The sequence below is a fragment of the Microcaecilia unicolor genome, chromosome 8, assembly GCF_901765095.1.
Source record: "Microcaecilia unicolor chromosome 8, aMicUni1.1, whole genome shotgun sequence".
NCBI lineage: Eukaryota > Metazoa > Chordata > Amphibia > Gymnophiona > Siphonopidae > Microcaecilia > Microcaecilia unicolor.
In genome coordinates this window covers 234,219,497-234,237,022 of record NC_044038.1, presented here as the reverse complement: position 1 = coordinate 234,237,022, position 17,526 = coordinate 234,219,497, and the positions used below count along the sequence as shown (strand labels likewise).

The window sequence follows — 17,526 nt, the reverse complement described above, 5'->3', positions numbered from 1 at the left end:
GTCAGCCCTTGCAGATCACCAATGTGGCCGCGCAGGCTTCTGCTTCTGTGAGTCTGATGTCCTGCACATACGTACGTGCAGGATGTCAGACTCACAGAAACAGAAGCCTGCGCAGCCTTCTACATGGAATGTTGCTAGTGGAATAGCAACATTCCATGTAGAATCTCCAATAGTAGAGACTGGGAGACTGGGCGGCTAAATGGCAGATGACATTTAATGTGAGCAAGTGCAAGGTGATGCATGTGGGGAAAAAGAACCCGATTATAGCTACGTCATGCAAGGTTCCCACGTTAGGAGTTACGGACCAAGAAAGGGATCTGGGTGTCGTCGTCGATAATACGCTGAAACCTTCTGCTCAGTATGCTGCTGCGGCTAGGAAAGCGAATAGAATGTTGGGTGTTATTAGGAAAGGTATGGAAAACAGGTGTGAGGATGTTATAACGCAGTTGTATCGCTCCATGGTGCGACCACACCTTGAGTATTGTGTTCAATTCTGGTCGCCACATCTCAAGAAAGATATAGTAGAATTGGAAAAGGTGCAGCAAAGGGCGACTAAAATGATAGCGGGGATGGGACGACTTCCCTATGAAGAAAGATTAAGGAGACTAGGGCTATTCAGCTTGGAGAAGAGATGGCTGAGGGGAGACATGATAGAGGTATACAAAATGAGTGGAGTGGAACAGGTGGATGTGAAGCGTCTGTTCACGCTTTCCAAAAATACTAGGACTAGGGGGCATGCGATGAAACTACAGTGTAGTAAATTTAAAACAAATCGGAGAAAAATTTTCTTCACCCAACATATAATTAAACTCTGGAATTCGTTGCCAGAGAAAGTTGTGAAGGCGGTTAGCTTAGCAGAGTTTAAAAAGGGGTTGGACGGTTTCCTAAAGGACAAGTCCATAAACCGCTACTAAATGGACTTGGGAAAAATCCACAATTCCGGGAATAACATGTATTAGAATGTTTGTACGTTGGGAAGCTTGTCAGGTGCCCTTGGCCTGGATTGGCCGCTGTCGTGGACAGGATGCTGGGCTCGATGGACCCTTGGTCTTTTCCCAGTATGACATTACTTATGTACATTCCATGTAGAATCTCCAATAGTATCTATTTTATTTTGTTACATTTGTACCCTGCGCTTTCCCACTCATGGCAGGATCAATGCGGCTTACATGGGGCAATGGAGGGTTAAGTGACTTGCCCAGAGTCACAAGGAGCTGCCTGTGCCTAACGTGGGAATCAAACTCAGTTCCTCAGTTCCCCAGGACCAAAGTCTACCACCCTAACCACTGGGCCACTCCTCCACATAAAATACTTTTGAGTGAGATATTTGAAAGGTAGCAGGACAGGAACTAAAAAGCATATTAAGGGCTTGATGTATTAAAAGGTGCTACTCTGAGATAATGTATTTTTACCATAGGGCCTATTTTATGCAATGGCATACATTAATTAACACCTGTTAACTTCATTAGTGTGTGCTGACGCAGTAGCACATTTCAATAAATCTAGCCCTTAGAGGATCAGGGATTGTGGTAAGTAATTTATCATGGCAGAAGTCTTTAAAATCTAGAAGAAACCATTTGAGGAGTTTGGTTCCATGTGATTATGTAGAAATAGGTCCAGAAAGTTCTAGATTTTGGGTGGATCAACTTATTAACATTTGCAGCTCGTTTAGAGGGAACATCTCTTTCTCAAATGTTAAAGGACATTTCTGCCACTGTCTTTCAAATTTGGAAAACCCAAAATATTTCATGGGTCCTGCTGGTACCCATTAGTTGCTGGTTCTGCATATACCCCTGGATTCTAGATATGGCGACTAAATTTGCGCACGCAAATTGATGAGCCAATCAGTGCCAGTAATTGGCTGCTAACAAGCAATTGGCCTTAATTGGGATTTATACACTCGTATTTAACGATGCACGTGGAAATTCTGTAGTGCATAAAATCAAGGGGGCATGGCCAGGGGTGGTTCCAGAATTTACGAGCATCATTACAGAATAGACCTTATCATGTCAGCATTTATGTCCTGCTTTCAGCAGGAGTTAATTGCCGGCTCCTTAAGTTAGGCAGTGTTTATGCGCTTAGCTGCTGTTTTATAAAGGATCCTTTATGGACCAGCGCTTAAAATATTTTGGTGCCAATTTCTCAACGCTATTTTTATACAGTCTCAAGTGCTTTTGGTTGTACGAGAAAACGGCGGTATGTTAAATCCATGACCCTTTATGCCTTCACCAGGGCCACTGAGTGGGGGGGGGGGGGGGGTTTCCCTGTGCCTGGCCTCCAAGGGGGGGCCTCGGCACCAGGAAGGCTTACGGAGGTAGGCAGAAGGTTCTGCTCCCTCGGTCTGTGTGTCGGGACCTGGGTGATTGCGTTAACACAGTAACCCGGGTCCAGACACACAGGAGCAGGAGAGTGACAGACCGTGTGAGGTGCAGAACGCAGGAAGGTAAGGAGGCTGTGACTGCGTCTGTACCCTGGGCCCGGTTCTGTCTCTCGGCGGCCATTCTGAAAATGTCTCATCTTTATAGACACCCGTGTCTGGGCTGACAATTTATTCATTTGTTACATTTGTACCCCACATTTTCCCACCTATTTGCAGGCTCAATGTGGCTTACATAGTACTGTAAAGGCGTTCGCCAGTCAGTTGATAACAAATCAAACATATAAACGGCGAGTGACCGTACTCACTCGCAAATGCGCAGTAGAGACCTTCTCTGCCCCGCCCCCGCGTCAATACGTGATGACGGGGGGGCGGAACACAGAGGGTCTGTACTGCGCATTTCTGAGGGAGGGACACCGCCGTCTAACGCTCCCCCCACCCGAGTGGCCGCCGCCACCCACCTTCTACCCAGTCGGGCCCTCACTCCATTATTGAAACAGCGAGGGTCCGGGAACGCAGCACTGAGCTCTGCTGAGCTGCCGACATCGCCCTTCCTTCTTCTTCTCTGCCTCTGTCCCGCCCTCGACGACGTTACGTCACACGAGGGCGGGACAGGCAGAGAAGAACGAAGGCCGACGTCGGCAGCTCAGCAGAGCTCAAGTGCTGCGTTCCCGGACCCTCGCTGTTTCAATAGCGGAGCGAGGGCCCGGCCGGGTGGAAGGTGGGTGGTGATGGCTCGGGGGGGGCAGCGGCAAACTCGGCGGCGGGGGCGGGCCCTTCAACCCCCCCTTCCTATAATAGCCCGTTTTTACGGGCTCAAAGGCTAGTACAGGTTATATTGTGGTCAAAGTGAGGTAGGTGTGATGGAAGGGATGAAGATTGTATATTGTCCAGTACGATCATTGGTTACGTTGTGTTGCTGGATGTGGGGGATTTAGGTTAGAACTCCATTTCTGCTTTTTTTTTTTTTTTTTCTGTCATTCTGAACAAGACTTCCAAGGCTCCCTGTTCCAGATAGATAACGCGTGTGTTTTGAAATACTGTACAGCACTTCTAGACACTGGTACTATTAGATAATTTGCTACTCTTTCCTCTGTCCTGTATGTAATTCATTTAAGTTTCTGTGAGCAGCATCTTGTGGACCAGGCAGTGCCCAGGGAAAGCTGTGTAATTTCAACAATGAATAAGTGCCTTGGAGCAGTGATGAATCATCTCCTGTCATTGTAGGGGAATTACCAGTTGTTAGTAAGTGCTGAGCCAGCTTTAGGGAAGTCAGCAGCTCGGACAGCTGGAGGCCAGCCACTGAGTTCTCTGTGGAAATGAACAGTTTTGTTCTTGGCAGATGAGAGCTGCTCCTCTGTTACTTTCAGAGCTAGCTGCCACATTACAGAAAAAAAGAGCAGGCCTTTTTTTTTTTTTTTTAATATGCTCAGATTCTTGAGGGATAGGGGGGTCCTAGAGAACTCTAAATGGTGGTAAGTTTGTTTTGTTTGTTACATTTGTACCCTGCGCTTTCCCACTCATGGCAGGCTCAATGCAGCTTACGTGGGGCAATGGAGGGTTAAGTGACTTGCCCAGAGTCACAAGGAGCTGCCTGGGCCGGGAATTGAACTCAGTTCCTCAGTTCCCCAGAACCAAAGTCCACCACCCTAACCACTAGGCCACTCCTCCACTGTTGCTATTTGAAATTCTACATGGAATGTTGCTACTATTTGAGATTCTACATGGAATGTTGCTATTCCACTAGCAACATTCCATGTAGAAGCCGGCCCTTGCAGATCACCAATGTGGCCGCGCAGGCTTCTACATGGAATGTTGCTAGTGGAATAGCAACATTCCATGTAGAATCTCAAATAGTAGCAACATTCCATGTACAATCTCCAATAGTATCTATTTTATTTTTGTTACATTTGTACCCTGCGCTTTCCCACTCATGGCAGGCTCAATGCGGCTTACATGGGACAATGGAGGGTTAAGTGACTTGCCCAGAGTCACAAGGAGCTGCCTGTGCCTGAAGTGGGAATTGAACTCAGTTCCCCAGGACCAAAGTCCACCACCCTAACCACTAGGCCACTCCTCCACTCAAGTTTTGCACACAACCTTTAAGCTTAAGGAACAAATCGCCACTAATTTTACAGCTTGTTGGGCAGACTGGATGGGACCGTTCAGGTCTTTATCTGCCGTCATTTACTATGTTACTATGTCTGGTTCTATAGAAGTTTCCACAATTAAATCTAAAAGACTCCTCCTGTGGCTGGCTGGAGCATAGGATCCTAAGTGAAACATGAGACTTATCCCGTGCTGTCTTTTCGCTGCTGTCATACAGGCCGTTTACAGACATCATTTACTCTGTGACAGAATCTTGTAAGCAAATATCAAGCCATATTTAATGCAAGGGTAGGAATGATGGCGACATTGTGGTGATACTGAATTATACAGGAACTCACTTGGTAAAGCTTGTATATAAAAACTTGTAATTAATCTTTTTTTTATTATTATTATTTTAGTTAGTGTTCTGTTGTTTGCTTGTCGGTTTAAAACAATTTTGCAAGTATAATAAACAATTCTGTATGTCTCTTTTTGGGGTGGGGGGGTGGGAGGGGGGGGGTTCATTGTTTTGTTCTATCCCTGATGCAGGCAGTGTGTCAAAACATGGCCATGTAAGGCAGTTTTGGTTCATTCTCTTATTTGTAGCTGTGTGCTAAGTGGTTTTTTTTTTTTTTTTTTTGTTAAATTTGTGCCCTGCGCTTTCCCACTCATGGCAGGCTCAATGCGGCCTACATGGGGCAATGGAGGGTTAAGTGACTTGCCCAGAGTCACAAGGAGCTGCCTGTGCCTGAAGTGGGAATTGAACTCAGTTCCTCAGTTCCCCAGGACCAAAGTCCACCACCCTAACCACTAGGCCAGTCCTCCACTGTTGCTACTATTTGAGATTCTACATGGAATATTGCTATTCCACTAGCAACATTCCATGTAGAAGTCGGCCCTTGCGGATCACCAATGTGGCCGCGCAGGCTTCTGTTTCTGTGAGTCTGACGTCCTGCACGTACGTGCAGGACGTCAGACTCACAGAAGCAGAAGCCTGCGCGGCCTTCTACATGGAATGTTGCTAGTGGAGTAGCAACATTCCATGTAGAATCTCCAATAGTAGCAACATTCCATGTAGAATCTCCAATAGTATCTATTTTATTTTTGTTACATTTGTACCCTGGGCTTTCCCACTCATGGCAGGCTCAATGCAGCTTATGTGGGGCAATGGAGGGTTAAGTGACTTGCCCAGAGTCACAAGGAGCTGTTCCAGTATAGTTCATGTATTCAGCATGTAATGTTTGTTTGTTTTTTGTGTATTTTTTTGGGGGTGGAGGTGTAACTCTTTGTGCTGCATCTCTTCTGCCTGTTTGCTTCTCCCTCTGCAACTGATCGTGCCACCCTGCTTTTAGTCCTGATCCGTTCTTTAAATGCATGTTTTTATTCAGCTTAATGTAGCCGCCTCATTTCCTTCCTCTCCCCTTGCACCTTCCACTGCAGGCTCATCATGCATTCCAGCGTATAAAAAGACTCCACCCCCTGTGCCGCCTCGGACCACCTCCAAGCCGTTATATCCGTCACGGTGCAGAGCAGCACAGAGTCTGCCCAGGACACGTATCTGGACAACCAGGACCAGAAGAGCGACTCCAACAGCCAGTCTGGCCTTAGCAGTTCCTCGGACAGCTTGGACAGCACCAAGGCACCAAGCGTGACACAAGTCAGCCTGGTTACCCCGGCTCGAGAAACCACCCCCGGTACCCCCCAAAAATGCAACTTTGAAAAGCGATAAGGGGACCTTAACCAACGAGGAGCCAAGAGTGGAATTGATTGTTCCTAAACGGAAACTTTCATCGATAGGAATACAGGTGGGGTAGTCTTTTGCACTCTGCTGCATTTTAATTTTGTTCTGCTTTTTGGACGAGTTCGGATGATTTCGTGGGTGGGTTTCCTAGTACTAAGGTTTTCATAGCCGTCTTTTAAAACGTGTTGGGTATAAAAGGAGAACAATGACAGTAGAGACCAATGTTAAGACAGTTCTTGGTTCAAGTAAGGTCTTGTACAAATTTAGGTATCAAATGTGGAGATTTTCTTACTCTAAATATATCAGATCCTAATCTTAAACCCTGCTGACAGTGGCGTAGGAAGGTGGGGGGGGCGGTGGGGCGGTCCGCCCCGGGTGCACGCGCTCGGGGGGGGGGTGTCGGCTCGCTGGTTCCCTGCTCTTTCTGCCCCGGAACAGGTTACTTCCTGTTCCGGGGCAGAGAAGCAGGGAAGCAGCAGAGCCGATGACGCTCCCCAGTGAAGTGCACTGGGGGCGGATCGGCCCTCCCGCCTGCCCCCCCTGCTGAAGGTAGGGTGCGTTTCGGGGGGGGGGGGGGGGCACCCTCGCTACAGCACTGCCTGCTGAGGAAAATAATCCCAGTGAATACTGACTTAACTTGCAACAGTTATGTACCCATATGTGAATTAGTGGCATGAATACCATCCCACACACTAAAGGGGGGGGGGGGGGGGTTCCAGCCGGACCATCAATCTGGGACTACAGGAGCAGAAAAGACATACTGTGCTTGATCTAATGATATTGCCATACTGCCTGCTGACCTTGTTCAATTACCCCAGGAATAGTGCTTAAATACCTACCCTGTTTCCCCGAAAGTAAGACATCCCCCGAAAACAAGACCTAGTAGGGTTTTCCTGAATTGGTAGATATAAGGCCTCCACCGAAAGTAAGACCTAGCAAAATTTTTGTTTGAAGCAGGGCCCCCGAGAGCCGGACAAGGCCGCCCCCGGGCCACCCCCCCCCCACCCAACCCGAGGTCGCCGGCCCCCCCCCCCCCCTCACCCACCTTCCGTCCCTCCGGAACTAACCTTAAACGCCTCCTTTTACCTTCGCAGCAAGCAGCAGCAGTGCAGATCTCTCTTCCTTCCCTGCCCCGCCCTCGCGGACGTTATGTCAGGCAAGGGCGGGACATGGAAGGAAGGAGTGGCCTGCCCTGCTGCTGCTTGCTGCGAAGGGTGAAAGGAGGCTGTTAAGGTTAGTTTCCGGGAGCGACGTCGGGCGGGTGGGCCAACCCCGATCCAACCCCGATGTTTCCCCGAAAATAAGACAGCCCCTGAAAATAAGACCTAGCGCACTTTGGGGGGCAAAAATTAATATAAGACAGTGTCTTATTTTCGGGGAAACATGGTATCTCTTGCCGTTGGGCCAGGGCCACTGAGAAGGAGCGATGTTGGGGGGGGGGGGGGGGGGGGGGGCAAAACCCCCGGGCTTGGCCTCCAAGGGGGGGGGGGGGGCCAGCTGTGGCGTCAGCAAGCTTGTTCTCGCCTGCTTCCGGGTCTGCCCTCTCCTGCTCACCGCCCAGGAACCCTGATGATCGCATTAATGCGATGTTGCGTTAATGCAGTCATCTGGGTCCCAACTTCCGGTACAGACAGGAGCAGCGCAGGAGAGGACAGAGCAAGGGAGCAAACAGGGGCGGGGGCCTGAATATGGGGCGGCAGCCCAGGTGGGTGGGGGGGGGTAGTGGCGGCGGCGCACGGGCGACCCTGTATCAGGCCAAGTCTTGACAGAAAGCTACAAAATCATGTAGCTCTTACTGTTTTAATACTTAAGAAAGTGTTTCTATGCTGCCCTTTGGCCCGCCCATGACGTTGCCTACCTTTGCTGGCGGGGGACCCCAACCCCCGCCAGCCCGAAGTCTTCTTGCTTCATTTGGTTTCTGAGTCTGTCTGACGTCCTGCATGTACACAACGTGCAGGACGTCAGACTCACAGAAACAGAACAAAGCCCCACAAGGCTTTGTTCTGTTTCTGTGAGTCTGACGTCCTGCACGTTGTGTACATGCAGGACGTCAGAAAGACTGAGAAACCAAACGAAGCAAGAAGACTTTGGCTGGCGGGGGTTGGGGTCCCCCGCCAGCAAAGGTACTAGACTGGCAACAGCAGGTTGGCGGCGGGAGGGGGGGGGGGTTGAGAGGGTCGTTGGCAGGGGGGTCCAGGGCCAAGTGGCCCCATAGCAGCTACGCCCCTGGTTTGGACATTTCATTTAATGCTGTTTGTTTTTTTTGTTTTTTTCCATTGATCTTTAATGTCATTTCTTGCATGGTTCTTGCAACAAGGTTCTCACACTGGAGGCTTTTATTCATGTGAGGATTCCCAACAGATAAGGTTGGAACTTTTTCCTCCCACTGTTTTGGGAATGGGATTTGATATACCACCTTTCTGTGGTTTTTGCAACTACATTCAAAGCGGTTTACATATATTCAGGTACTTATTTTGTACTAGGGGCAATGAAGGGTTAAGTGACTTGCCCAGAGTCACAAGTAGCTGCAGTGGGAATCGAACTCAGTTCCCCAGGATCAAAGTCCACTGCACTAACCACTAGGCTCCTCCTCCACTCATTCCACCAATAAGAGCCAACCTCATCAGTGATGTCACAATGGCTTGATTGCCCGATACTTGGCTCACTTCTGATATTGTGATGTCATAAGGGAAATGGGACTTGATATACTGCCTTTCTGAGGTTTTTACAACTACATTCAAGGCGGTTTACATATATTCAGGTACTTATTTTGTACCAGGGGCAATGGAAGGTTAAGTGACTTGCCCAGAGTCACAAGGAGCTGCAGTGGGAATTGAACCCAATTCCCCAGGATCAAAGTCCACTGCACTAACCACTAGGCTACTCCTCCACTGTTAACTTTTGCTGTTTAATTGTGTATTATAAAAATAATATATTTGGGGGGTTTGTTCACTGTGATGCTTTTTTTTGTATTGAAGGATGTTCCCAGACACTCCCTTGGCACACTGTGTGTTTGTAAAAATGTGAGGGGAAAATGCATTATTTTGTAATATGATTTGGTTGCAGAGCACTGTGTACACGCAAAGTATTGGAAAGCATCTAGATCACCTAGAAAGGTGAAAGCAATCAATTATTGGTGGCATACCTTTTTACTTCTACATGGTGCCCTATGCATGTAGGAACATGAGGACGTGTCTTGTACTTCAAGCTTGATTGTCTTTGTGTGTTTCTTCTGCTCTCAAGGTTGACTGCATTCAACCAGTGCCGATCCCGGATCCCCCTCCCCCACCAAATTCCAGTCCATCGGAGTTCAGGTGGAGGACGAGTGGAGGTAAGCAGACGGAGTAGACTGGAATGGAAACAAAAATGTCTTCCCTTAGGCCCTTCCTCTTTCTGAATTAAGCATCTTTTTGTATTTATACTAAATAGATCTTCAGGGACTTATTTACTGCCATACTGCTTCGTCGAGTAAGCTATTACAGGCCCAGACATGGCACATCAGAAACCTGCTTGTGATAAATACTTTTCCTTTAAGAAAGCGAAAATATTTCCCTCTTTAAATGATGACGGCCTGGTTTTTGTTCGGTAAACTGGCACTTTGTTTTGTTTTTTTGGTTAATCTGCCCCTCTTTCAAAATATATATTTAATGCTTTTCTTGGCAGCTTCTGGTTCTCCAGAAGTCAGACAACTCCATTAGATTTCTAACGTGAATATAAAATGAAAACAAAATAGATTTAGCCTGTGTCCCAGTAGTTACTGTCTGTGCCTTGTCAGCACTGTAAATCGTATGGGAATTAGAAAAATGCTGCCTTGTTCCCTGGATGGGTTGGTGCCGACTCTTTTTTGCAATGTGAGGATGGGAAGAAGTGAGTCCAACACAAATCTGTAGCGCAGTATCCGTCTCCCAGGTCCAAATTCCAGAAAACAGTACTATTGAAAATTCTGTAATTTTCAAACTGAATAGAGCTGTAACATTGACTACTTGCTAGAATTATGAGCCAGCATCAGACCCTTAAAGTCTAGTTTGGCGCAGTCTTCACATTTGAGTTTGATCACCTCAGGAGTTATTCCTCACTGGGCCAATTTTTGCTGTTATGCACTAGAGAATGACACGGGGACAAAGTTTGGCCTCGTCCCCGCAGGCCCTGCCTCCGTCCCCGCCCTGTCCCCGCAGGTTCTGTCTCCGTCACCATGGGCTCTGTCCTCGTCCCCTCTCTGTCCTCATCTGCAGAAGCCTCAAACAATTATGATTTTATATTTAAATCTTGATATTAAAGTATAAAAAGTAACAATATGCTGTGCAACTGTTGTGAATAAATTACAAATAGAAACAATAACACCCTCCTCATCACCACCCTCTACCCTTCCAACCCCAACAGCTGATTTCTACTACCCCAAGGAATCCTAATCCACCCTGTTAAAATGTCCAGGGGTAATTCTGTATGCCCAAGCAGGGGAGAAATTTGCCCTATGAAGCACTGTTAAGATTTTTTAATCTGTGGATGAATAAGAAGTCATCAACAATCTCAGGATTCGGATCTTCCACAGTCCTTCCTGCAGTAGAAGATGTCTTCTCAGAAGATGTGCTGGTAGCAGGATGTACAGCATCCCCCATGCAAATTTTCCTAGTAGTGGCCAGCATGTTCGCGTGTTTAAAAAAAAAAAAAAAAAAATCAAAATATCGTTATTTGCATCACTCAAACATAAATAACAGTCCAGTTCATTACGGGCTTCAAAGTAAAAATGACATGATTTGTCCCCATCCTCATGGGCTCTGTCCCCGTCCCATCCCCGTGTCATTCTCTATTATGCCACCCTCATAAATCTCTCTTTGCTCTGACCTCCTATAGGAACAGTCGTTCCAGCAGCATGACGTCCAAACAAGAGACAGACTCCGACACGCAAGAGCAGAGTAATTCCAGCTGTAAATCCTCCGACAAAAGCCTTTCGAACTGCCCACAGTCGCGGCACAACACTGTCACGGACACTTGTCCCAGACCGCCGGCTAAGACCGCCGAGATGAAAAGGAACCTCTCCTATGGAGATAGTGCTGACCCAGCCCTAGAGCCTAATTCCCTCCCTCCTCCTGATCCCTGGCTGGAGACGTCAACAAATTCACCGTCTGAGCCAACGCTGCCTGGGGCATGCCGGCGGGATGGGCATTGGTTTCTGAAGTTATTGCAGGCGGAGACGGAGAGGTTGGAAGAGTGGTGCCGTCAGATGGACAAAGAGACCAAAGAGAACAACCTGTTGAAGAAGGTAAAGCCAAAGTCAGGGAATGGGAGAGGAGTGTAGGAGGTTCTAATTCAGTAGCTTTCACGTGTAAAGACCTAGGGTTAAGTTGTTGTAGAAAAGTGCTAACCTAGCTAGTTGATTGGGTGGCAGAGCCGGTGGTGGGAGGCGGGGCTGGTGGTTGGGAGGCGGGGATAGTGCTGGGCAGACTTGTACGGTCTGTGCCAGAGCTGGTGGTGGGAGGCGGGACTGGTGGTTGGTGAGGCGGGAATAGTGCTGGGCAGACTTATACGGTTTGTGCTAGAGCTGGTGGTGGGAGGCGGGGATAGTGCTGGGCAGACTTGTATGGTCTGTGCCAGAGCTGGTGGTGGGAGGCGGGGCTGGTGGTTGGGAGGCGGGGATAGTGCTGGGCAGACTTGTATGGTCTGTGCCAGAGGCGGGACTGGTGGTTGGTGAGGCGGGGATAGTGCTGGGCAGACTTATACGGTTTGTGCTAGAGCTGGTGGTGGGAGGCGGGGCTGGTGGTTGGGAGGCGGGGATAGTGCTGGGCAGACTTGTATGGTCTGTGCCAGAGCTGGTGGTGGGAGGCGGGACTGGTGGTTGGTGAGGCGGGGATAGTGCTGGGCAGACTTATACGGTTTGTGCTACAGCTGGTGGTTGGGAGGCGGGGATTGTGCTGGGCAGACTTATACGGTCTGTGCCCTGAAGAGCACAGGTACAAATCAAAGTAGGGTACACACAAAAAGTAGCACATATGAGTTTATCTTGTTGTGCAGACTGGATGGACCGTGCAGGTCTTTTTCTGCCGTCATCTACTATGTTATGTTAACACTGGGGCCCAGTTTAGTATATTTCTTTCTTCTTGTGAGTTGTTCAGGGCAAATGGAAAGGGATGAAACAAAATTGTGATGCTTTGGGTACTGTGAGGGCTGGTATGGTAGCCATGGGCTACCTTCAAGTCAGGGATGAGGGTCGCTGTTAGAGGAAAAGTACACAATGCCAAGCTTAACTAGAAATCAGTTCATCAGTCTTTATCATTGAAGCCCGTAATTCACCGCAAAATGTAGTTTTGATTATGTGGCAAACCCAGGTTAGAAGCTGTGGCCATGTGATTCCCTGGTGTACTATTGTTCAAAGTGATGCCAACTTCTGAAAAAAAAGGAGGTGGTCTCTGTGTTAGATCATTGTTGACAAATCCTGCTGGTGTTCTGGAGACTGTACCTCCAAAAGGAGGCTACCAAAATGGTGTGAGGTTTTTTCACCAAAAGCACCCAACAGCAATATGAGATGAGACTCAAAAGACCTAATGTGTTTCCCCTAGAGCAGAAGGTGAGAAAGCATTTGGGTCTGAGAGCCACATTGGGACCAGGTGTCTGGGGGGGGGGGGGGGGCAGCAGAGGTCTCCTTGAAAGTACACTGGTAATATCACTTCCATTACGTTCATGTTCCATTAGTTGTTCACACTATTCCAGGACAAGTGGGTAGTTACGTCCATCGAGCCAGCTGGTGGAGGTAGAGAATACAGAACTGAGCACCACTACATAGCTCCCTGCTAGCAGCTCAGCTCCTCAGTATCTTCTATCTCCAGCAGGTGATGGACAGACTTCCTCTGTCTCTGGTTCTGAGGCTTGCTCCTGGTCCAGTTGGTCAACCCGGTTCCTGGTTAAGCGTAGTGGGCAGACGTACCTGGTGGGTGCTGGGTCCCTGTCGTGTTTTCCCCCCTGGAGTGTTCTGCGTTCTTATGGGAGCCTGCTCAGCAACCAGTCTGCTTCAGAAGATAAGGAACAGTGCAGGCAGCGCAGTGAGTTTGGCGGGCCGGTGGTGCTTTTTACCCTGCCGGACAGGGGGGGGGGTGGCTGTGTCCCCTGGAGCATGGACCCCGGGGTAGTGTGTTCTCTGCTGTGCTTTGGGCCTCAGGACGTCCTTGGGAGCGATTTGGAATGGAAAGAAATTATCAGGTAAAGACCTAATTTCTCCGTTCAGCTGAGAGTAACATATGCTCGTTTCAGCAGGCAGAGACAACACTGACTGTGGTGAGACATAGCCCATCTCTACCCTAGAGAGGAAAAGACATTTAAAAAAAAAACCTCAAAGTATAAATCAAGATGAAGCACCTTAAGTCTCCTTCTCAGAGGAAGGGACTGCAGCGTAATGAGGGGGAATGGTATAAGGCTCTAATGAAATTAATTCAAGGTAGTGGAGTCATAGAACAGCCTCCCCATATAATTGGTTAAGACAAATACAGTAACTTAAATCAAGAAAGCCTGGGATTGTACCCTGGCATCCCCCTATGGCAAAAAAGTATAAACCCTACATAGCACTGCCCCAGGAAGAAGTGGGCAAGCTAGGTGGGTCTTAGGTACTGTCATATTCTCTGTTCCGCGGAATTCTGAAGAAAGTAACCTGTTTTTTTGTTGTTGGGGGAGAGGGCTTGTCCTTGTTGAGGCTGTCGTGCTATGCCTTTTAGAGCTATGCCTTGCCATGGCATTTTGGGCTAACCAGTGCCTTGAGTTGGTGCATTCTGCTTACATCTCCACCTAAACAAAAAAGAAAAGCAACACTGGGCCTTCAAGAGTGGGACAACAGGAGTACTTTATTAGCCAAAGACCCGACACGGGCCGTGTTTCGGCGCCAAAAAGGCGCCTGCCTACAGGGGTCTATTAATAAAAACATATAAATACATCAATAAAATATATCAAATAGTAAAGTATCAAAGCATAAATGATATATAACGAATAATAATAAAGAATAAAATATTGATATTACAAGCAATTATATTGACTTAATAAAATGCGTAAAGTTATATTGTTCCAACAATCATATAGTATTTATGTGTACAGTTTCAATAAACTTTAAAATTTTAGAGTATTAAAAAATATATAGTATAATAATAAACTGATATAATATCAACAAAAATAGAAATATAGACAAATATCTAATGAAAGATAACAATGGTGCAATTTATGAGACAAATAATTGGTATAAAGAATTTGTTGTGTGTGTACACAGATATACATTCAAATCTCTGATAAAGCAGTCATGTCCCACTCTTGAAGGCCCAGTGTTGCTTTTTCTTTTTTGTTTCTCTTATTGTATACTGTATCACCCTCTCTGTCTGTACTATACATCTCCACCTAGCCATTAGCCAAAGTGACGCTAATAGGTCACTTGCCCCAGCTGTGTGGTTAATATGTGCACATTTACACAGAGCCCCAGGGTAAGGAGACTTGAGGAGCCACACGTATGACTGATTTTTATTTTTACACACGTTTTTTGTTTCAGCAGCCAAGGGGGATGGGCTAGCAAATTTGTGCAAAAAAAAAAAAACATTTCAGAATACGGTTGAAAATAAGGTGGGGAGGGTTTGGGTTAGAAAATAGCTCTGTTATTGGAGACCATATAAAGGAGTATCCTGGCCCGGTGCCATCTTCTGATGGATCCAGCAACAGTGGACGTTGGACTGTTGGCAGCAGAACAAGGCCAAGTTCAAAGGAGACGGAGTTTAATCGATCTTATAATCGGGTCATTAAGATATTGCTGTATGAGCAGAAGTGCTTTTTTTATGGCCAGGACAAGTAAACAGAGGCAGCTTTTAAAAAAAAAAAAAAAGTGGTGCTTTCATTGTTGGAAGGGGTAGGTAGCCTTGGGCTAGTGAAGGTCACTGATCTATTAAGTGGCGGGGAGAGAATTGTGCCGGGGGGGGGGGGGGGGGGGAGAGAGAGGTGCATTAATGTTACACAGATGTTACCCATACTAGGCTCACCTGGTGAAATTTTCAACGGGTACATACTACTGCTACTACTACTTAACATTTCTAGAGCGCTACTAGGGTTATGCAGCGCTGTACAATTTAACAAAGAGAGACAGTCCCTGCTCAAAGAGCTTACAATCTAATAGACAAGTGAACGGTCGGTCCGATAGGGGCAGTCAAATTGGGGCAGTCTGGATTCACCGAACGGTAAGGGTTAGGTGCCGAACGCAGCATTGAAGAGGTGGGCTTTAAGCAAAGACTTGAAGACGGGCAGGGAGGGGGCTTGGCGTAAGGGTACATAACATAGTAATGTGGTAAATGACGGCAGATAAAGACCTGAACGGTTCATCCAGTCTACCCAACAAGATAAACTCATTTTACATGACATGCGATAACTTTATACGTATCCCCCGAGTTTGGTTTGTCATTGACTTTGCAGTGCCATATCTGGGACCCAAGGTCCATCAAGCCCCCAATATCCTGTTTCCAACAATGGCTAATCCAGGTCACAAGTACCTGGCTAGATCCCAAAAGAATAAAATGGATTTATGCTGCTAAGCCCAGGAATAAGCAATGGATTTCCCTGTCTGTCTTAATAATGGCTTATGGACATTTCTTTTAGCAACTTGTCCAAATCTCTTTTTAAACCCTCATACCCTTCCTTTCACAGACTTCACCCAGTCTCTCTCTCTCTCATACCTCACTCCCACAGCCTTCACCCCAGTCTGTCCTTGTGACGCTGCCACCTTGTTCCCTCACCTTGCAGACTATATTCCCAGAAGAAGCTTCTATCAGTGGTGTAGCCAGAAAGCAATTTTTGGGTGGGCCAGTGGGGTAAGTTGGGTGGGCATATGTACTTCCTCTTTCCATTCACCATGAACTTTAAAAATGAAATACTTTAACTGACAAGGATCCCAAGCCCCACCGGCTGAAGCATCCACAGCCCACTGACTCTAGAAAAGCACATCAGTCAAAGGCAGCACTGCAAGCCACTGATGAAAGTGGATGGGTCCAGGCCCACCTGTGGCTACAATCCTGGCTTCCATTCCCAACCTCGATTCGGGTCTCTTACATAAGCCATCGCCATGCTGGGACAGACCAAGGGTCCGTCAAGCCCAGCACCCTGTCACCGACAGCGGCCAAAAGAACAAGCAATTTGTCCCGCCCATCCTAGAAATACTGTATTCCCTCGTCCATTCAATAACATTCTATGGCCTTTTCTTCCAGGAAGCCATCCAACCCTTTTTGGAAGTCCACTAAGTTAACCGCCTTAACCACCTTTTCTGGCAGCGAATTCCAGAGTTTAAGTACGCGTTGAATGAAAAAACATTTCCTCTGATTCGTTTTAAATTTACCACACTGCAGCTTCATCGCATGCCCCCTTGTCCTAGTATTTTTGGAAAGCGTAAACAGACGCTCCACATCGACCCGTTCCGTTCCACTCATTATCTTATAGACCTCTATCATATCTCCCCTCAGCCGCCTTTTCTCCAAGCTGAAGAGCCCCAGCCTCTTCAGCCTATCCTGCACGGTGCAGAGTTCAGTCCAGTCATAGTTTCAAGTCCTGTAAGATTTGAAACTGCAAGACTTCCCAGCAAGCAATGCATCATTGAGGCAGCTCTACAGAAATAAAAATTAGGAAGCATGAAATCTTGGGTGCCACCATGGTGACCTGGTGCCTGGGATTTATCAAGCCCCTCCCCCCCCCCCCCCCCCCCCCCCAAGCGCTCTCTTCTACAAACTGAAGAGCCCTAGCCTTTTTAACATTTCTCATAGGGACGTCCCATCCCCTTTATTATTTTCTTTGCCTTTCTCTGTACCTTTTCTAATTCGACTGTGATAGTGTTTCAGATTTGGTAACCAGAATTGTACACAATATTTGAGGTGTGGTCGCACCATGGAGCGATAGAAAGAAAGGCATTATAATAATTCGTTTTGTTTTCCTTTCCTAATAATTCCTAACGTTCCGTTTGCTTTCTTAGTCACCGCTGCAACCTAGTAGAGGGTTTCAGTGTATCATCGTTGATAACCTAAATCCTTTTCATGGGCAGTGACCCCTAATGTGGAACCTTGCATCATGTGGTTATAATTTGGGTTGCTCATTCCTACATACTACTACTATAAATCATTTCTATAGCGCTACCAGTCGTACGCAGCGCTTCACAATTGAACATGAAGAAAAGACAGTCCCTGCGCAAAAGAGCTTACAATCTAAATCAGGCCAGACAGACAGGACCAATAAGGATAAGGGTAGAAGGACACATAGGAATGATTCTAAATGGAATCTTGCTACTATTTGAGATTCTACATGGAATGTTAATGTTGCTATTCCGCTA

The 17,526-nt window shown here is 47.2% G+C and overlaps 1 protein-coding gene across 1 annotated transcript in view; it reads left to right on the top strand.

Moving 5' to 3' along the window:
* DLGAP4 (DLG associated protein 4) overlaps positions 1-17,526 on the top strand; it is a 279,115-nt gene that overhangs the window by 251,162 nt on the left and 10,427 nt on the right. Inside the window, 7 exon segments of the mRNA XM_030212654.1 lie at positions 5,906-5,971; positions 5,974-6,149; positions 6,151-6,270; positions 9,450-9,492; positions 9,495-9,537; positions 11,058-11,466; position 11,542. Coding sequence (XP_030068514.1) covers positions 5,906-5,971; positions 5,974-6,149; positions 6,151-6,270; positions 9,450-9,492; positions 9,495-9,537; positions 11,058-11,466; position 11,542 — 858 coding nt within the window.